Source organism: Solea solea, chromosome 18 (assembly GCF_958295425.1).
Source record: "Solea solea chromosome 18, fSolSol10.1, whole genome shotgun sequence".
NCBI lineage: Eukaryota > Metazoa > Chordata > Actinopteri > Pleuronectiformes > Soleidae > Solea > Solea solea.
Window position 1 is genome coordinate 16,713,512 of NC_081151.1, and position 22,941 is coordinate 16,736,452.

At 39.4% G+C, this 22,941-nt stretch overlaps 1 protein-coding gene across 3 annotated transcripts in view; it reads right to left on the reverse strand.

Moving 5' to 3' along the window:
* slc8a3 (solute carrier family 8 member 3) overlaps nt 1-22,941 on the reverse strand; it is a 118,438-nt gene that overhangs the window by 26,057 nt on the left and 69,440 nt on the right. For all 3 annotated transcript variants that reach the window (XM_058614747.1, XM_058614744.1, XM_058614746.1), the window contains exon 3: nt 10,141-10,247. In XM_058614747.1, coding sequence (XP_058470730.1) covers nt 10,141-10,247 — 107 coding nt within the window. The remainder of the gene's footprint in view (nt 1-10,140; nt 10,248-22,941) is intronic.

Consider the following 22,941-nt stretch of genomic DNA (forward strand, 5'->3'; position numbering starts at 1 on the left):
GCCAACAGGTGGCGAGGTCGCTGCGGCCGCGGTGAGTGACAGCTGTTGCCCATCACTCACTCGCCAAGGTCTCGCTGCTTCTGCCGTCACTTGCTGAAACGAGGGCAGAGCTCGCGGAGCCTCTACAGCGGGGGGTTCTCAAGCTTTTTATACCAAGTACCACCTGAGAACATATTGAGCTCTCAAATGAACACCATTATTACCAACGTTAAAATACAGTGGTATAAATAGGCCGAGCAAAGTCATCTACAGAGTTTTCACAGGAGGCAGATTTATTCCCAATAAGATAATTTGTGTCCTATTTGCCTAATTGGGCGACACAATTAGTGTAGTGGTTAGCACTGTTGCCTTTGCAGCAAGGAGACCCGGGATCGCGACCAAGTCAGAACAAGGGCCTTTCTGCATAGAGTTTGCATGTTATCTCTGTGTACGACGTTTTTCTGCGGGTTCTCCAGTTTCTTCCCACAGAAACAAAACAGGAGGATTAGGCAAATTGGACACTCTAAATTGACCATAGGTGTGAATGTGACAGCGAAAGGTTGTTTGTCTCGATGTTGCCCTGTGATGGAATGGTGACCTGTCCAGGGTGTACAACACCTTTCACCGTATGTCAACTGGGATTGGCACCAGCGCCATCCCCGCCCCACGACCCTCATGTGGAGGATAAAGATGGATGGAATTTGCCTAATCCCCAAATCTGCATGTGTTTGTAGTCCGGAGAACACAGAGAAAACGCATGCAAGAACATGTAAACTCCACGCAGAAAGGCCCTTTATTCCGACCTGGTCGCAAACCTGGGTCTTCCTGTTGCAAAGGTGTGACTCTAATTATTATAATGTCATTAATTTTATATTTTTTGCTTATTTGTATAATTTTCTAAGCACTCTGGTCAAAATTCCTCAGCTCCACTCTGATCGCATACCATACAGTAGAACAGAATTTCTGATTTTCCTCTAAGTACCACCAGAGGAAGCTCATGTACCACTGGTGGTACACGTACCACAGTTTGGGTGCCATGGCTCTAGATAACTGATTGAAAAAGCAGGATGACTATAAGCAAATCAGTGGCTCCTGAGTGCCATTAGCTGAGGTAATAATAGATTGCTTTGTGGGAGGTTTTATTGTGTAATGATGCATGTGATGGCATATGCCCTTGTTTAACGACATATTAGTGAATGCAGTTTAACCGTGACCTGCGTTAAATGTTTCATTTGATCAGCAAATGACATTAAATCCACAGATCCTGACACGATCACTTCCTGTCTGTCCTTGTGAGAAAGTCAGCGGCTCGCTCTCGGCGCGCCGTTTGAAACGCTCATATACATATAGCTCTCCTCTGGGACACGGTGTAACAGATGTGTCCTTACATGCTGCTATTGCTGTGGGAGGCTCAGGGGTAGCGCACGGGAGTGGAAATCCTTTCCACACACATGAGTGAAGTAAAAACCATGAATGACTGATGCAGTATGGTCTGTGGCATTTACAGTGTAAAGCGTTTTAAGCTGTGTCAACTTAAATTTTAGTTTTAACTGCTGCAAATATATGAGTTTAGATTAAAGTTGTGTCATGCACTAAAAATAAAAAATGTTAAAAAATAACTAGAAAGAAACAAAGAAAGAAAAAAAAACGTGGTGAAAAATCAAAAAATAGACTTAAGTACTATAACTGATATCTTATGTATTTTTAAGAGTCTCTTTTACATCTTTTATACAGTGTTTTAACTATTGATTATACTTTAGGGCTGTAAAATGAAACTTAAGACAGTCAGGCTAGCTGTTTTATAAGCTAAGCTAACCATGTTTAACATTAGCTTTAAAATTAGTGGACAATCTTCTCACTTAAAACAAAACTGTAGACATTTGCACATAACAAATCAAAGGTTCTTTTTTTATGCACATTTGAGAGACAAATTCTCCAAAATTTGTGTCCAGGAACTAGGTACGTTTGTTAAGCTAACTGGCAGCTTGATGCGGCCTTTTAGATACAAACATGCAGTTCAAAGTTGTGTCATGCACTAAAAATAAAAATAACTTATATATATATAAGTTATATATAAATATATTAGTGGACAATCATAAAAATGGCATCTTGTCACTTAACTTTCAACAAAACTGTTGACATTTACAAATATAAGAAATCCATTTTTCTTCACATTTGAGAGAAGACTAATTTAGCTAGTGTCCAGGAACTAGCTAAGTTAGTTAAGCTAACTGGTAGCTTGATGTGGCATTTTACAAACATGCAGTTAGTATGTCATGCACTAAAAATAAAAAAAATGTTGACAAACTAAGTACTTTTTTTTAGGTAATACTCAATACTCAAAGCAATTCATTCGAGTTTAACCAGCTCGAGTAATTTTTTAGAGTTTGTCTAATTGTATACTTATCATAATGGGCTTTCCCCCCCATTTAAAAAAAAAAGAAAAGAAATTATGTTACTCAGGTTTTCATTCCATACAGTGCTTAACAAATGTATTAGACCACCTGTCCTAAAAACGAGAAAACCTCAAAAAACCTGTTTAATATTAAAAACTTTATTATTATTTATTTGGCAAATAAACTGAATTTACCGGCTCACTGGGCTTCTTTGATGAGAAGTCAGAAATCATAAATTTTTCTGTTGAGGAATGCAAATAAATGACTATAATTTGACATCTTAATCAAGAAATAATAATGTCATTTTTCTGTTTTTGTTAAAACAGTAAATTTGAAATTATATCAAAAATATAATTTTGGTTAGCGCTTCTACATACTGGTATATTAACCATTAGAGAAACATATGATAATTACCAATGCTGTTAATTTATTTGGGTGGTGGTCTAGTAAATACAAATAAAAAACAAAAAATGTCAAATTAAAAGTTTTTTTAAGGCCAAATTTTAACTACTCATCGTGAAACCTTGTGTATCTGATGTGAATTGTATGTAGACCTGCATGCCTCTGGCACATGTGCAGCTCTGTGATGCTTTCTCCTCCTTGAGTTACAATCAAATAGCCAAAACCATCAGCAGCAGCTTCACTCTGACCTCCTGGCACATCCACCGGGAGATCTGCCGTGCCATCTGTAACGGCTGGTGGGACTGGCGATAAGGAAATGGAGTCTTTATCTCAGCCCAATTAGGCAGCTAATTGATTCAATACCAGTCATTTAGAGTTCCTCCAGGACCAGGACTGAGCACTTCAGCCCTTTGAACAGACATGAGGTCCCTGGAGTGACGAAACCACGGAGAGAGAGTGTGTGTGTTCTGCTCCACACAAGCCTGAAGATATATGCAGAATATCTGCATAGAGATCATCTTAATGAGTAAAAAATACATCAGGGGTTAATCTGAGGAAAAACACTAATCACCGATTTTGTTTTATTTGCTCATTTAATGAAGGTGTGGTAGCTGTTAATTAGTATTTATTCCCTAGAATTACATTTAAAGCGTTTAAAACCCAGACACATTTTCGTTTTATGCAGATTTTTTTGCCTGTTTATAATATTTGTATAATATTTTATTTATTCAAACCTGTATCCAGTCAATGCAAAGCTTTCACATCATTTGGTACTTTTGGTAAATGAGGCTTTCTGTGACATAGCTGGATCTCTGCTGATTGGCTGGGTGAAATCCATGTGCTTCCAAGACCTCGTGGTAATGCGCGGTTAGGCGGTTTTGGAAGTCTATGGAAGTTACAAAGTATAGTTCTTTGCTCGGTAAAGGGTTAATAATAATTATTTGCATCTCCATTGTTGCTTAAAGGCTTTTAAAGAACAACATTTTAGGGAGGTTTACTATTATCATTTTCATGCTTCAACAATCTATTTGTAGGCAAGAGTCGGAAAGGTAAACCACAACGTTAGAGCTGCAACTAATGATTCAATTCATAATTAAATAATCTGTTGATTATTTTCTCAATGAATGAATTGGTTAATAATAATAATAATAATAATAATTATTATTATTATTATTAATATAATTATTTAAAAAAACAATGGACAATCGCTGCAGCAATAAACGACGTATGAGTTAAAAATGGAGCATATGCAATATCTTTTAAAACTACTGTGAAGGTATCTGACATTTCTTGTCAAATTTGGATTTTACAAAAAGTTACAGATGAGCAAAACTGCAATTTCATCTTGTATTTGTGTCTTAATTACAGATTTTATTAAAAAAGAATATATATATATATATATATATATATATATATATATATATATAATTATATACATATACATATATATATACAGTATATAAGTATAATATAGTTATACACACTTCCACACTGTAAAAACCTGTAAATACAATTAGCGCCAAGGTCACTTCTCCTCAAGTGGTGCTATTTACAGTGGTGGTGTTTCAAACCACAATTCTGAGGAGGCAAATAGCACTTTCCCTTGAAAGGGTGAGATTCATTGGAGGTCAAATTCAGGTTGACTGCTAACAAAAGGGATGATAGGTCTGACTTTCAAAGCAACACAAAGGAGCAGCTTCCTGAGACGCTGTCAATCAGAGAAAGTCATGCAACCTGTGACCCCTGCTGAAGGGAGCGTAATGAACTCTGAGTTCGGGTGTCATGTGCTCCTGGCTCATGTCGAGAGAAGGCAGACACTATTCATGAGGCGATAAGTGGGAGAGGGGTGAGTGGAGATTCACATGAAACCTCATATCGATTCAGTTCAAGCAGTATTAAAAATGGAAATAAAACCCTCTGTAAACACATACATGCTGTTGTCGAGCATCATATTTTAAGTCCGTGCACCTGGATTTCAGTGCGTGTAAGATGCAAGACATCTTATCTTAAATCATTTTTTTTTTAATCTTATCTCCAAATGACAGACAACAGTTTTTAATTCATCTTCTAATGCAGCGGATCCACTTACAGTAAAGCAGTGACCTCCACAGCGTGTTACAGATGTTTATGAGCAGTGAGACGTGGCCTTTTAAATAATATTAATGGGGTTCGGTCATGGTGTTTAAATACAGTTGGAACACATTACTGCCTTCTTCTGGATCTGGATGTAATTATTATTTTTCTCTTCACCTTCATTTCTGTCCTGTTTGGTACTTTTTTTTTATTTGTTTTTTTTAACAGTAATTAGCCTCTGTAACATTATATTACTGCCCAGTCCAATCTGATTCCAATATCTGGATTTGAATATCTGCCAATAGCATGAATATCATGTCAGTATTTGAAGACTGAAATGTTGCCAGTCTTTAAAGCTCCTAACTGAATTCTGGGATCCAGTGCGTAACTTTTTGTGATTGACAAATCACTTCCTGTATGCAGTACGGGAATGTCACCGGGCGACACAAGCTCTAAGCACTTGACACTGAGACACTCATTCTCAATTGTTTGAACGTAAGAGACTTTTGTTCATATTTAAACATGATGTTTTTAATACTTAATTTAAAAGTTATTACTTAATCAATTACCAAATTAATCATCAACTATTTTGATAATTGGGTTGTCTTTTCCTCCCCCAATAATTAATACATGTGTACTGATTTTTCAGCTTCTTAAATGTGAATATTTTCTGGTTTCTTTGCTTGTGGACAAAACAAGACATTTGAGAACTTTATCATTTGCAGGTTTTGTAAACACTTATCGACACATTTCAACATTTTATGGACCAAACAAATACTTGTTTTTTCAAGAAAATGATCAACAGATTAATCGACTATGAAACTAATCGCTAGCTTTAGCCCTACATTCTATTTGTGGCCATAAGCTTATGATATGATATGATTATATAATTTAATAGTTGATGTTGTGGATGAGTGACGCCAGTACCATGTCTAATAAGTGCGTAAGGATCGGAACCCAATAATAATATTGGATCTGATCCATCTCATTCCAAACAGCTACTATTACAACTGCTGCTGCATACACACAATTGCACAGTCACTATTTTTGAAAACCTGATATTAATTTGGAAACTATTCACAGAGAAAGTAACAATAGTGAGCAATGACGCATTTATATAAACATCGAGGTAAGCACTGTATTTAACCCGTGGCTCCAAACGATTGAAGGACAATCCAATTTCCTGCTAAATAATGATGCCTATACCCATTTATGATTCCCCCAAATGACTCACACCTATTGAAAACCCTCTGTTTACTCAACAGGAAGATGCAGCACTGTATAATGAAAGCACCATCGAAATGATCTCATCTCATGATGTCGCTTCGTGCTTTGGCGTTTCTCCATAAAATGACTCACGGCTAATTTGGACGTAATGCGTGGACGAGTGTGCAGAGTACGTGTGCTTGTATTTGTTGCCTCTTTAGAACCTTTTCCTGGCATAAACACAGACCTCCTCGGGACCAGTAGTCCTCATGGAGACCAAAACCTGGTCCTCATGAGGGCGGAAACTCAGGGGAATTGTGGTTAGGTTAGGTTAGGGTTGTCCAAATGAATCTAAGTCGAGGTAGAGTCCTTCATAAAATAGCTGCCAAAACGTGTATATGTGTGTGTGTGATGGAGAGCACTGGGAACAATAGCATGTGGAGTGCCCTTAAATGCCACAAGAGCTCGCTGTGGGTGAGGAGGCTGACGGGTGGCACATTTCCTCTCTCCAGGCTTGATGGATTACTGCAGAGGGAAAAGGCCTTTTAATCCTACAGCTATGCACATGAAATGTTGTTGTGTGCACAAACTAGTGCACGTTCAAAAATGACAAAAAAAAGTGGCTATTCTATTCCTCAGTATGTTTTATCCAGACTGATTTGAGGAATGAAAAGAATATTATCAAATAAAGGAGCTATGAGCTAACTCTGGAGCAATTGTTAAAATTGTTTGCTGTTCCTCTTTAATAAATAATAAACTAAACTATATACCTTATATATAGCTACCTTGGATTTTACCTTGCATTTTTTGTTGCATACACACCAGCCCTTTCTAATTGAATCCTTTGAAAAGTCTGAACTTTCCGGACTAGGAAAGACTATAACGCAGGGTATTGTGGGTAAACGCAACCAAAACATACGCGTGTGTAGAGCGATAGCCGCGAGAAAGGCCATTGTTGCAGTGCATATGTGTCCTATGTTCACATAAAACAAATTAAAAAGACCGATTTTTTTTTGCCCTGCATTAACCAACAGATGAGTGACTTTTCTTCTTCCTTTTTTGTCTCTTCTTCTCCTTCAGTAACTCTCAATGCGGGACGTTGCAACCCCCAATCGAACCCAATCGAGTCTGGTGGACTATTTGGTGTGAACACCACCTCAAACTCCACAGGTGCCTGTATCTGGCGTCAGTCAACAAAATCAAAATCCTGAACCGTCCTTGATGAACTTGGAAGTGACTCTCATTGTGACTCTGCAGTGTTGTGTTGATGCAGCAGCAGCAGCAGCAGCAGCAGCAGCAGCAGCCGAGTGGCTCAGCAGCGTCTTCACCAGAGGTGCTAATGGTATTGACCACTTCAGTAAAAGGAGAGAAGGGCATAGCTGGAGTCGGCAGTAAACAACTCCACAGTGACAGGTCAGGGTGACTGTTGGCTTGATTGCTTTCATTACTCACACACTGTCCAGAGTCAGAGCTGGGAGTCAGTCACATCTGCCAGACTGTGCTATCAGCAGCATCCAATTGTACCAAACAAATCGAGAAAGCGAGTGATGTAACTGCCCGTAATAAATAATAATAATAAAAAAAAAAACCCAACAACATCAGGCAGCTGCAATGAAATCTGACAATTATTATTATTATTATTACGTGGCTTGCTACTTTTATCATCTGGAATATGGAGATAATTGAGAAAGAAAACAAGACTCTCTATTTTTAATCAAAGCATACTTGCAAGGAGTAGCGCGTGAGATAAATAAAAAAAAAAAATAAAAACAAAACAATCAGAACAAAAGACTCTCATAGAATATTCATTAATTCTGCTCCTCCACTCAGGCTTTAATAAGCAGAAAAACAAAACCCAATCAGGCCCGCATCAGCCATTATGAACAAGAATATAATCGCCACATTATATATGAAAAGCGAGGAATTATCATATCATTCACATCGCTGTGATCCTGCAGCACCTACTGCGGCAACAGGAGAACGCGCCTGTGTGTGTGTGTGTGTGTGTGTGTGTGTGTAACCCCTTCCCTCTCTCTAATTTCAAATCAAAGCGATTTCATCAGCATGAGCACATTCATAAAAGATGATCCTGCTTGGGAAATAATACAGAAAAGCTTTTTCATTACCTCCTCATCACATATAGATCAAACATTTATTACCCCTGATCAAACATTCATTATCTCCCGCATTTAAAAAAAAAAAAAAGTAAGTGGATTTATCTTGTATTACTCATTGTCAACACTGTCTGCGCTTTCATTAGTGGCACAGTGGTGGTGTCGCCTTTCGAGGATCAGAATGAACAGAACTGTCATGACAACACACACACACACACACACATAAATATGTCATTAAAGAAGTGTATTCACATGACAGATGACGTTAAAGACAGAAAAATGGAACCGATAAATAAAATAAAGCAAAAATAAGGAATATTTGACTTTCATAACAGTTGTTTTTAAAGCAACAATTAACATGTAGCGCGTGCTTGCGATCTCAATTCAGAACACGGGTGGGCGTCGGTTACCACCCACTGAAAACTCCCAAAATGGAGCTGCACTTATAACCCAATGTTACACCGTGTTCATGCTCACACACGTACATAACTGTCTATTTTTTATAAACAATGAACCTGCGGTTGTATCTGGGTCATTTTCGCATTTCAAACTAGAATATTTACATCAACTTTCATAAAAGGTATGACAGAAAATCAATAAAATATAGAAGTAAACTGCAACTGAGATGCAAAAAAACACACGAGTTGTGTGTGTGTGTGTGCAGCCATCGCTCATAAACAGTGTTGTAATGTAACAGTAATTAAAAAAAAGCACTAAAAATTACTTTATTACTGTACTTCAAATTCACACATCTTTACTTTACTTATTTATATTTGAGCAACTTTTACTTTTACTCCACTGCATTCCCTCTAACTATCTTTGTTACTCGTTACTACCAAAGAAAATCAGAAGAAGAGTTGGTAATCAGAGCTTTTCTAGTCTACACGACAGTTTCATACACATTCACACGCTGCAACACGGGGTTAAATGTCTTGCTCAATGACACGTATGGACTAGCAGAGGTAAGAATTGAAGTTTTTTAATACTTTTACTTCTAAAACTTAAGTATACTGACTATCAGACAATGACTTTTGATACTCAAGTACAGTAAATGCCATATACTTTAAGACTTTTATTTCATTTTCTGGTAAAATACTCATATAGTAAATGCTCTTCATCACGACTCTCACTCTGAGAACACAGGGAGCCGCCACCAGCTCACGAGCCTCTGCCACAACCCGACCCCCGAGTGTGGTTAGATAACACTGCATTAGATAACTGAGAAAATGCCTGTTGGCTTCTTTCAGCCTGACATTACCAACGAACAGGGAGACAACAAAACGAAACTTGTGACGAAAACGTGCTTTGATTCGAATTCCTCCATGACCTACTTTTCTATCTTCACCTTACTGTGGGAAAATAACGAAAGGAGAAAGAAGAAAAAAAAGAAAACGCCTCAAGACAAGCTTGTCGTGCAGCGTAGCGCTACTGTATCTCACAGAGCAACACGGCCTCTGCGTAAGAATACATGACCCCAAAATGAACTGCACACCACGAAGTAATATCACATAACAGCCGAAAAACAAATCAATAATCCCGTTTCACCAACTGCAATTTGCGTCACTTATTTATAAATAGCTCCTCCATTTTTGTGTGTGTGTGTTTTTTTTAACATAAAAATAGCTACTTGCTCCGTGGAGACGGTGAACGGTAACAGCTCGTCGACTCCGCCGCTCTCTTTTTATGCCGACGACGCCGCCGTCTCGGGAGATTTGCCATAATGAAAGGAATGATTATTTTCAGGATGCGATATCTATGCACGGTGATAAGAGGACGCTCAGGTGCATGACAGTGTAAAAGCAGAGGGAAGAAACAGGCCGTCTATTCAGACTGAAGGTTTAAGTAAAGGATGTGGACAGAGGGGAGACAAAGATGCCTGCGGGGAGAGAGAGAGGCTACACATTGATAACGTGACGGAGAGAAAAAGAGAGAGAGAGAGTGATAAAAGTATCAAAAAGTCAGTACTGCACCTTTCTGCAGACTCATGTCTACCATTCGAGGCTCGGCCAGCTCCAGGAAGAAGTTCTTGTTTTTCTCATATTCCTCATCGTCAATAACTTTCACGCGAATAAGTTTGCTGCAAAAAGGGGAGAATCAGAGGGGCGGGGGGGGGGGGGTAAAGGAAGGAGTGGGCATGATTGGAGAAGAGGAGGAGGAGAAAGAGAGGAGAAGAAGAGAAAGGTTAATTTGCAATGGAGGGACTCAGGAAGTGCACTGTAAGTAGGATTAATAATCAGCATGGGAGAAAGGTCAGGAGGTGAAAGGTCAGCTTGTTCTGGAGCGGGCCCGTCCGTCAGCAGCTGGACTCGCCTCACGCCCCCCGCACCACCGCTACCATGACGACCACATTTATCATGGCGTCTGATGCGACGGTTGAAACAAAGGAACACAATGGACTGAAAACAGCAGCATATAATCAATCAGGCTGTAAAAATGTGTAAAACGGACATTTCGCAAGGGCAAAAAGGTGAGTGAGCGATAAATGAAAGAAACTGTCGCTGTCTAAATCGATTTTTATGGCCTGATGTTTCAGTCAGAACACTTTCAATGAGACGGCTGGCTGGACACTGTGAGGAAACCCCCCCCCCGCCCAAAGCCCAAAGCCAGATAAGAAAGAAGCAGCTTATTGGTGAGTTTATTGCTCGAGTTTGAGGAGAATGCCCCTTTAATGAAGTCAAATGTCTGGAGGGGTGAGGCTCCGTCTCTGGGAAAGAGCTGCGTCTGACATCACCGCACGGAAACCGCTCAATATGGCACCTCAGCCCCAGCGGCACTCTGGCCACTGATCGCACTAATTGATCTTTTTTAAAGAGTTATTGACGAGTGCAGGGCAGTTAAGTGGTCGGCACACAGATGTCTCTGTGCCTCGACGTGTCGCCGCAGCAACTCCGCGAGGAATAGTTTCCGTGTGAACTCCTTCATCTACTTGAAGCGACTGACGGTCAACTTGTGCCTCGAGATACGGTTCTAAACAAAAGGACGCGACACCCGCTCTCCGGTCAACTCGCTCTCATTGGTTATTACGAGGTTCTTCTCACCCGATCTCTGTTCAGTTGTAAACATCAAACATGTTGAATACTTATTATTTGAAATCGGGAAGACTGATGCGTCTGATGACGTTAAAGGCGACATAGACCGGAAGCTCCAATTAACGCTGCGTTTGTGTGTGTATCTGCGTCATTACCTCGTTTATGAAACCCTAAAGTTTCAGAACAAATAGTTCAGCCACTGCTGAGAAAATAGTGTTGTATTGTTTTCCTGGGCTCTGCAAAGCGGATCGGCACTTCCCTATGCTGATGATGTCATCAGAAATCCTCACCACTCCTCTCACCACCGTAGCGCCTCCTGGTGCGGGCACTAGTCCGGGCACATCCGGTTGCGTACATTCAACCGCAGAAGAAGAAGAACTACTCTCGTTGTAGCTGCTGAGATGCAGAGCATCCACCGTGCCAGAGGGGGAGCTGTGTATCTGAGAGCTGGCCTATCTATTACGTCACTTCCAGGTACCTGGCCAATCACAGGACAGTAGGAAAGCTCTCGTTGGCTGGCCAATCACAACACAGTCCACGTTCTGGGGGTGTGGTTTTAGTCTGAAACAGCGCGGCTGACGAGAGCGTCAGTGAGGAGATATTCTGATCGGCTCGTTTGCAGCGATTAGGAGGTTTTTAACCATGAAAACAAGTTAATATATGTAAGTAGACCTCCATAACTAACAAATATGTGCGATACAAGCATTCTATGTCGCCTTTAAAGTGGTGTCTGTTAATCCCTCACACTACAGGACGATTTGGCCAGATAATCTGTTCAAATCAGCCTAAAATTGGAAGCACCCACGACTTGTCGGAAGTCCCAGATTGGCCAATTATCATCTAGTGTGGGGCAGGGCTACAGCTGATCTTCAGAAGTGAATTTTATTTCTCATTCAGCAGCAACCACGCCGCAAACATATAATGTTACCCATAGTTCACAAAGACCAAACCGAAGCAGAATAAATACAACAACAACAAACCCGATCTAAAACACGACAGGAGACAATTCATCAGAGGAGGACAAAACTTTCTGCAGGTACAAACAAAATTGTGAACGTGTGCATAATATAACATTCCCGCAATTTCAGAGTATATGTGTCGTATGTTCACATAAAACAAAATGTAAAATAGGATTTGATGCAGCTCCATGTTTTGGTCTGATGTGGCGGAAACAGAAGTTGCCCTGCATTAACCAATAAATGAGTGAGTTCTCTTGTTCATGGTTTGTCTCCTTCAGTAATCCTTGATGCAGCGCCACCTCAGGCGAGGAGGGGAATACATTATTCAAAAGGTCTAGTTCATTTCACTAAAGTGCAGTGAGAAAGAAAACTATTAGGTGTCAAAAAACGGTATGAAATGGCCCGACCAGAACTTTGTTCTTGTCATCCCGACAAAAAGGCCTGACTCAGGTTTCATCCCACAGTCCAAAATCATGCAGATTAGGTTAATCCGCACTCTAACTTCACCACAGGTATGATGGCTCTGTGGTGGACTGGCGACCCGTCCAGAATGTGCCCCACCTTTCACCCTATGTCAGCTGGGATTGACTCCAGCTCGCCCTCATGTCCCCTCAAGTGGAGGACAAAGTGGAAGCAAATGGATATGAGAAATATTGTCCTCTCACAATTTCCCTCTGAGCCACTTCATCCCGGTTTCACTCGTGAACGGGGGGCCCCGATGCGAGCGGCTCGTCACAGCACCTGCACAACATGCGCCTGATGGGACGGAATGGAAACACGCCAACAATTCTCATGACAATTCATGACACTCGCCGGATCCGCTCTCTTAGGCCTCAGAAAGCTTTTCCCCCACAAGCGGCAGACAAGTCAACAATAGTCGACAGCGGCGCAGCTAGCCCTGAAATAGGAATGACATACTTTATTATGAGCCTGACATCTCATGGGAGGACGTTTTTTTTTTTCCCCCCCTTCTCCATTCAAGCAAAAATGCAATTTTTCCGCATGTTATTGGGAAAGCAGGGGGTTCGGCTAATAAGATAAGTGGCACAGCAGCATTCATTATGCATAACTGCTCATGTATCATGTATCGAGTCAAAAGGCGGCTCATTCCCTGACATCATGTACTCCCAAAGCCATGATATTTGCTGCAATATTGAGATTATATTTGAGACATATTGAAACTCAAATACCTGCATGGAAACTACTGATCCAAACATTTCCAGAGGAATTAAAATGCTTTTCTGCTGTAAATTGCTAATGTAATTCACAGCTAAATCTCTGTGTGAGTCCTGCCTGCTGAGCGGGAGACGACTACAGAATCTAAAGATCCTGTTATCCTGCTCGCCACACGCAGAAGAACAATCCATCTCTCTCTTTCTCCCGCCTCTTCGCGTCTCACCAGCAGGGTTTTCCTCAGATTGCTCGGTGAGATGTCTGCCCGGAAAAGCACCTCGCCTTTTCATCAGGAGCGAGAAGAGGAATTCTTATGGACAAATGGGATTGGGGAAACACACTTAATGCCTGGTTGTTAAAAGGAAGTGTGACACACGTGTGCAGGCTCACAGAAAACCACAATTACAGACTCACGGGACCACTGACTAAACGGCTAAGGGAATAAAACAAATGGCCCTGTTTCTTCCCTGTTCTTTGCAATATTACGTGCAATTTTAATGCAATTATTTAACCTATATATAACTAACGAGCATTGAAGTGAAATTATTGAGCTTTAATTTCAGTGCAAAATCTAGTTTCAGTCATTTTTAGGCTGTTGGGTGAAAGAAAAAAACAAGTAAAAACACAATATTAGCATGGATCCGTTTATAGTGAATAATATATATTTAGCATTGAAATTCAACAATCAATCATATGCAACATTTTATTAAAATTTTTATTTAGTCTATATTTTGTCAGCATTTGTTTTCTGTATACTGACTCATATTCTTATTCAATTTGTATTTACATTTTACTGCTACCTTTTGTGCTGCTATGTCAGTTTGAATTTACATATTCAGAAATGTACAGTGTTGGACCACATTGACCTCATAAAAATAAAACATAAATATTTGAGGAAAAAAAAACGTGTTTAAAACTTAAAATGTTATTGTTTGTTATTTATTTGGCAAATAAATAAACTGAATTTACCGTTTTTATACCCAAATTTGACCCGGCTCCTAATTTTTCTTTTGAGGAATGCAAGAAAATGACTATAATTTAACATCTTAATCAATAAAAATAATGTGCTTTACAATATTTTCTTAAATTTGAAAATACAATTATATTTTAGCATTAAAAATATGATTTTGCTTAAAAAGCTCCAACATACCGCTGCATTAACAGTTACAGGAACATGTTTTGGGTGGTGGTCTCATCACTTTGTTTAGTGTTTGGCATATGTATTTGTTCATATAATACATCTTTCCTAGGTACTATTTTGTAAATGAAAGTTTTATTTACTCTATATTACTGTATTTACCCTATTATCACTGTAGTGATAATAATGACTTATTCTGTTTATTAATTTCGGAGAGGAGCGATGCCAAAATAACAAACAAAAACGTCTTTTCATAAACCTAATCTTACTTACCAAAGAAACCCTTACCTACTCTCCTAACTTAAAACAGGTGCTGGCAGAGCATTCTGACACAAAACTGAACCAAAGTACTACAGCTACTGTATATGCTGAGTAAATCAAAAACAATGTGCTGAAAGAAGCAGAGCTGAGGGGAACTGAATAATTGAGTAATAATTCTCTTTCACATTATCGCATCATTTCATCCATTTGGCAACAAATATCGATTGATGCCGCTTTAAAAATGGATCTTAAAATTGTGTAATAAAGCAGAAACCACCCTAAGGCTTTTATCATGTCAATTATGCTGATACATGTCAGACCTGCAGCTTTTTGCCTCTTTACTTAATTTAGTAACTAATATCAACCGAGTACATCGACCTTTTTGAAAACTCTGAAAACCAATTAGATGTGGTTCTCTGCTGGAGTTGGGCTTGACACCCTAATTTGACAAGGGACTGATGGAAATCGATAAAAACAATTGTGTAATAATCAGGAGCCATGTTAGCATCATGGGGATATCAGGAGCAGTTAAACAGTATTTATTACACCTAAGTGCTGTATTTTCTGGAGCCTGGCAACATAAATGAACACCTGAATCCATTCATCCTCTGGTGTACAGGAGGATAAAGTGGATATAGCTTCATCCTTCAGAGATAACGCTTTACAATTTTGCTATTCGCCCATTAACTCTCACGTTCATAAAGACCAGTGGAGCCAGGAATTGAACCTACAACCTTCCAGCTTCCAACTCGCTCTACAACTGTGCTACCATCACTCAATTCTAACTCCTCACTTAAAATGAGGTCATATCCTTTAAGATTTTTACTCAAGTAATATTGTAAAAAGTGACTCCAACTTCAACCAAAGTCATTTTCTGGTAAGATACTTGTACTTTTACCCAAGTATTGCGTTAAAGTACTGTATACAAGACTGCTAATAGTGTAGACAGGTGGAGGTGAAAAGCAATAAGTTACTGCAATTGAGTAGGTTTTTTTTAAAGGCAATTTTCTAAATGAGTAACTTTACTTTTACTTAAGTATGCTTTTTTTTCCCCGGGTGATTGAAAAAGGTGAAAGTTAGCACTTTAATTTGTAAACGTTTGCCTTTAATTACCCTAACATTGTTATTAAAGTAAATAAGTAACAAGCTAATTATTACTTTAACTTGAGTTTATTTTTAGACCAGTACTTTTACTTGTACTTGTACTTGCTATCAAAATACTTTAACCTGAGTAGAATATTTCAGTACTCTTTCCACCTCTGGTAGTGGACATCACCGTCACTTTAGCAGCATTAGCAACTCTTGCTACGTAGTTAGCCATTACAAACACTGTTTTGCTAAAGAGATTAAAGATTGACAGAAGCTCCACCATCTCAGCACAAAACACAGAACACAAGGATCCATGTGTATTTCTGCTCACGTACAACACGACAGGAATAATTCATCCATCAATTCCAACATCTGTCGTCGGTGACACAGAAGCTGCTACAAGAGATTCTGAGCCTGTGTGTGTGTGTGTGTGTGTGTGAGGTGATGGGTGTACAATCAAACACCTGCTGTGAACACAAACACAAATCAGAGTGCAGTGATTACAGGGACTGTCCCGCTGTCAGTGTCACATGAACGCGCACACACATATACGCTGGTTTTGCATTCTTCGTGTGGACACTCAAAACCAAGAATCAGAACCAGTTTGATGGAACGCACAAATTGAGATTAGAAACAAAGGAATCACAATCGATTACAGTATTTAAAAAGTTGAACAAAAGTGAACAAATATGAAATATTTTGGGGATATTTCCATGTATTGTTTTGTTTTTCTATAAAACATGTATGCTTAGTGTATTGTGCACTGGCACAAGAGGGGCAGATGAATGAAATAAACTTAATGCATTCCCTAGTCCCTTAACTCAAACCTTAACCATCAAAACTAAATGCCTATGCCAGAGGTCTGCCACCTTTAGAATAAAAACAACCAGTTTTGTCCCTCTTCCACCCAAATAAAATGAATTTGGCGCCGCAAGAAAACTATTTACCCATAAAATGCAGATTGTATCATGTATAAAGTTTTTTTAATACAGGTACGATAGTCTAATATGGCAAAAAGACATTTCATTTTTCATTGTTTATACCCAACCACTTATAAAGTGTAGGGAAAAAAATACTTTTAATATTTATGTAGTTCATGCTTGAGAACTAGCCCTAACTCTAAAACCAGTTCTTAATCATCATCCAAAAAACCCTAAACTTAACACAACCACAATTCAAATCTTCCACAGAAATTAGATTCTGCCTCATTAGGACCATGTTTTGATCATCATAAGGACTACTGGTCCTGACAAGGTCAGTGTTTAGACCAGGAAAGGTCCTAAAGAGGCAGCAAAGACGCAGGCAAACACGTGCATTCTCACGTGTCTACACTCTCTTTAATGTGGAATGTGACACAGAGATTCTAAACCCTGGACAAGAAGTCCCTGTCCAGGACCAAAGACATGAGAGGGAGGATGTTGTAGCTCAACGCTTGTCACAAACGTTCCCTAATTAATAACCGTCATAGCGAGAGTTGACGGCCAAATGCATTTGGGGCTCCAGTGTGAGGAGAAAAGGGAGCTGATTCATTCATAATGTAATGAAATGGCTCTTTTACATCATAAAATATTACAAAAAAAAACAACCTTTGGATAAGACAGGGAACACAGGCAAGCCAAGTGTTCTATTTAGAGGGAAAATAAAGCCACTTTTTTGTAAAGAGTTGGATATTAAATGGATACAGAATTTGTGTGTGAGCGAGAGGCTTATTTTAATTGTTTGATATAAGAAGAAATATTAGAAGACACGTGGTTAACTAATGGTTCAATATTTTACCAAACAGCAGACATGACACTGCATCCCCCCTTTTGGGTATTTACTCATGACACTGCATCCCCCTTTTGGGTATTTAATCATGACACTGCATCCCCCTTTTGGGTATTTAATCATGACACTGCATCCCCACTTTTGGGTATTTACTCATGACACTGCATCCCCCTTTTGGGTATTTACTCATGACACTCCATCCCCCATTTGGGTATTTACTCATGACACTGCATCCCTCATTTGGGTATTTACTAATGACACTGCATCCCCCCTTTTGGGTATTTACTCATGACACTGCATCCCCCCTTTTGGGTATTTACTCATGACACTGCATCCCCCCTTTTGGGTATTTACTCATGATACGCACAACTTTGATTTAATCTCTGTTCAGAAATTTAAAAAATATTTCTAAATCGTAGCAATGTTCCTATACACAGTATACAGTATTTATATACCCAGACTATACCTATATATATGTATAGGTGAAGTCTTTTTTAAAATGCTACTTGTCGCATCTTCTCTGCCTCTCGCCTGTGCATATTTACTTTGAATTTCACTGTGTCACGAGTCAGTAAAACGATGTCAAATTCAACACAAAGTTCTAACGTAAGACTCTTCCCTGGTGCTGAGGAAGCAGACGAGAGGAAAGACGTGAAGAAAGGCGGCGTCTCACAAGTGTCGCCGCATGTTCAACCGAGTTAAACTCATGTGTCGAAATGACTGCGATGGGAACGCGTGACGCGCCGACGCTAACGCGCGAGACGCGGCTCCATGGGCGCGAGTATTAGTGTGGGTTAATGCCGCTGGCAGGTGACGAGAGGGTTCACACCTCCACTGCACTGAGCCGCCTGCAGTCACTGGCCTCTGCTGTACTCAAGTCCAGACGGAGGAGGGGAAAAGAGACGATGGAAGCCATGAAGGGATTGAGACATGAAAGACAGATGCAGAGTTTCTGTCTCCTGTTCAGGGACCAGAAACCACACTGTGGCTGAATTGTGCTCTCTTCAGGTGTAGATGAATCTGTTAGCACTTGGGGTTTTGGTGGGGTGTTGCGCACAGTCGACAACCGAGAACACTGTAATTTCATTTTGGAGTATTAAAGGAGTGTTAAAGGTCAAAGGTCTCCTCTGCTCTTCCTCTACCCTCCTCGCACATCACACAGGGTGATATCCAATCTCCACTTTTGTCTCCTCTGACCCTCACATCGTTCCAGCTTTTAACTCGGAATAGTCAGATTTTCACAAAAACCCGGTAGAACTCAGGTCAGAGCAGGAGCAGCAGCCAAAAGTGCTGCAATTAAATCGTACCTTTGGTTTCCTCTCCTCTGTGTGAAAGACCTGCCAAACCTGGGCTTCCTGGTTTCAACTAATTCTCATGAAAGTTTCCTATGCCTCCATCTCCTAACTTAATCAAGTGAATTTTCCTCAGTCACTTCAAACTCTTGTCATATTTTTGTTAGGCCGTGTATTTACGTGAGCCAACACTCTTTTAGTCCATAAAAATCTGTTACTCAAGGTGACGTCCATTTCATTTTGATCACTTTTTAACGACGTCACCAGCTGTGAAAGGAAGTATTCACTACTAACTGCTTAGTGTGTTTTTATTTTTTTATTGTGTGTTTTTGTTCATAACAATTCCCATGATCCCATGCTGCTTTGGGATGTAATCAAACTAGGTCTTTTGTTTTTGTTTTGAATGAGAGACACCTTGTGGTATAGATTTCATACTGTGCCTTTAAAGAAATAAAATTGTATTAAATAAGACATCTTTTTAAAGACTTTCCAGGACCAATTTCCTCAAATTCGAGGACTGAATTTGCTGACACAGCTTAAGATGGGAGGGCAACTTATAAGAGTAGTATTATTTTACCCAGTAGCAAGTACTGCAAAAGATTACAATTTACAAAACGGCAATAATATTACAGTTACTAAGTAATGCTGAGTTATGGTGTTACAAGATTTGCCTTTAGAAGAGAGTGATGTTTGAATTTGAGAGGCCCCCATGTTTGTAGTCCTGCAGTTTGATTGCTAATTTTAGTTTCAATAAACCTGATTCAGTTCAAATGGAGACTTGTTGTGCATCACGTTCTGAGCATAATGGAAGATATAACATATTACTTCACTCCTCAGTCACTTCTTTCCAACACTTCTTTCACCATTCCAGTGCCTCCACATCACGGGTACACCTTCAGTCAAAATCCCAAATAAAGTCAGGCCAATAAAGAGGACAAGGAGGGGAGAAAGGCCCCGGTGCCCCATGGGAAATCAGTGCCTTAATTAAGCAGGCCTGGTTTCTGTCACCAAGTGCAGGGATTAGGGGCCGCGCTCATTACAGCGCTGATTATTGCTGTACTCCAGCAATCACAGAAAGAAGCCTATAAACACAATTGTCAACGATTTCTTGTCAATCTGACGACAAACTCGCATCAGATTTAATATTCCACACCCACAGCGTCTCATGTCCCCTCTTGTCCTCGTCTCCTCTCGCCGTCTCCCTACGTCCACTTCATTTATTTTCATGCAGTGCAGGGAACAAATCAAATATACTTGATCAGCGACAAGAGAAAACCTGAAACTTTTATAAATGAGGAAGTGAAATCCTGACGCAGGTGGAACTGCTGACGTCGGCCATCAGAATAACATAAAGAAAACGGAAATGAAGCATGTAGACGTATAAAACTCTCCAATTGTAAAAGCTGCTGACCGAGCTTCAGTGAGATATAAATGCGTTATTGGGAGTTGTTTTTTTTCCAGTTTAGTGCAGCTGTGTCACATATTACATGAGTCTCAGTTTGGAACTTCAATCCAGGAAAAACTACATGCAGTTTTTTATTCGAAATCATCCAACAATAAACATGGAATGAAATTAGAGCTGAACAATTTGGCTAACATAGGTTGCACAGTGTGTCATTTCTGCCACTAGGGGCCTCTCTCAATTAAGACAACAACAAAAGAACTAGTACTTTCTTGTCTTTGTTGTATTAGCAGGGGTAGATGAGTTTTGGCTCGATCCCTGATGAAGTGACTGATCCTCACTTTGTATTCCAGCCTTTTTTAAATTGTATACGACCGTTAAACTGACCGACACAGCTTCTCTCTCCGTTACGGAAGGGTAGTGACTAGATTAAAATACACATTTGCTAAATCACAATAATTTAAGTAAGTTTGTTTATCTTCAGGCGTTAAAAAAAATCTATTTTCAACTTCTTATGTGTTGTTGAGTCAAAGTTATGATTCATTTTAAATCGCATATTTAAAAAAATATCTATTAATTAAAATATACATTAGTGATAATTGTGCAGAAGTTACAAAAAATAAGTTTTTCTTTTATTTTTGTTCATAAAAGTGAACTTTGAACTGTGACTTATTTCACAAATTTTAAAAATTTAATCCAACTAAAAAAAATTAAGTATTTCTTTGCTCAGGTGTGATCATATAGTTGGTGAAAATGATTGCATATAGGTTGTGCAAAAAAAAAAATGATGTAAGGCACTCTATATTATACTTCTTATAGCCTCTGTATATATGTTTTATCGTGGTAACGGGAAAATTATTTTATTTTTAAACAAAGGCTTTTATTGTGAAATAGATGCAGGAGCAGCAGATGTTTGGCCTCAGAGTGAAGAGTCCTGATATTTTACTGAGGATTCAGAGCATTAAAAAGTTTATTATTAATATTTTTCATTAAAAGGCGACCTCAATGAATGAGAGGGTCCCTTACGTTCAATATAAATCCAGATTTGGATCTATGTATTTTACATATTTGAATGCAGAAATGTTACATATTATACCTTTAAGCGTCTTTAAATATGCTGCATTATAGATTACAAACAAGATGGAACATAACCACAGGAGATAACACACTCTAATGCAAGGATTAGAACTTAAAGTGTATGTATTGCACTAGTTTGAAACTGGCATTCGAACATAGAACAATTAAAATGCAGCGTTTGCAGCTGCCTGATTTCAAATTGCGACTAGAAAACGATTCATTGTTCAGTGTGTGTTGTTGTGTGAAGCGACGGAACGGCCTTGTACTGAAAAAGACAGTCATTCATCCTCAGGACCCAAATACAAGCTCCCAATTTTGGCAGTCATCCTGGGCTGGGATGTCCCTGAACACGGCATGAAGGACACATGTAGACGCAGATTTTTAAAAGGAGATTGATTTTTGTGTGATGTTTGTGCCTCTGGAGTTTGAAAACAAAAAAAAAGGAAGGATTTCTTAACAATCACTTGTTTCCTTTCTTTTCTTTTTGTCCAATTAAAAATAACAACAGATGGGATTTGTGATGATGCAGAATTTTAATAAATGGCGGATGGACATGGAGTCGCTGTTAACGATGACTAATTATCCTTAACGTTTATATAACTACACAATGAACAGCAGATTCATGCCTATGTTTGTATATACTGTGCATGCACCACTTTATGAGGTACACCTGCTCCACTTTAACACAAATATCAAATCATCCAATCACATCGTGAATTTTGGCACACAGGCAGGGTCAAGGTGACCCAATGGACATCATAATGAGATTATTTAGCAAAGCTATAATGATATTAGACAGTTAAAAGTAATCAGCTACGTTACTGCATTCGCTGCAAAAGTAAATTGCTAAGAGTATTCATGCGTTTGCGACGTCGTACGCATGTAAATATGTAGTTTTATCGGCTTTGCGTGACTTATTTTGTTGTGACCAGGGAAACTATCGTTATGACGCTGTTGCGCTGTCCCCCGGAAGTCAGGAGCGCTACATTAGCCTGCAGTCTAAACATGTCTTTACACCAATTTACTAGTTTTAAAGCAGAAAACAGAAAAGTAAGGTGGTGTGCTGAGTTCCAAAAAGTTGCGCAGCAGAAATCCAAGTGCAGCTCACTTAACTGCGGCTGGACAAACAGCAGTAACGATAGATGGGTTGCATCTCTACGACCACTTGTGAAATTGGTGTATTTTTTCTCTTCACGATAGTTCCCCATCCTTAAAGAGTGGGTTCCCAAAGAGAAAGTTTGGGAAACACTAGTGTATATTATATCACAAAAAAAAAAAATGCTGTGTTCATTCTTCAGTTGAACCATTCGACCCCTAAATAGCTCCAAGCCCGAGGGACACAACGCTGTATTTGACTCTGGAGAAAGGTGACGATGGGCCACGGCAACAGACTGATCAATTAAAGTGTTATGTGACTGCACAATATCAGTTAGAGGACACAGGCTTCAGAAGACACAGAAATGACAAACATGCAGATGAAACTAAATGTTAAGACGAGTGCTCACAGTCAAGTGGTTAGTGCCTTGACTGCCTCTGTGCCTCTGACGACATGGAACTCATGACGAGAGCTTGACGCGAGAAACC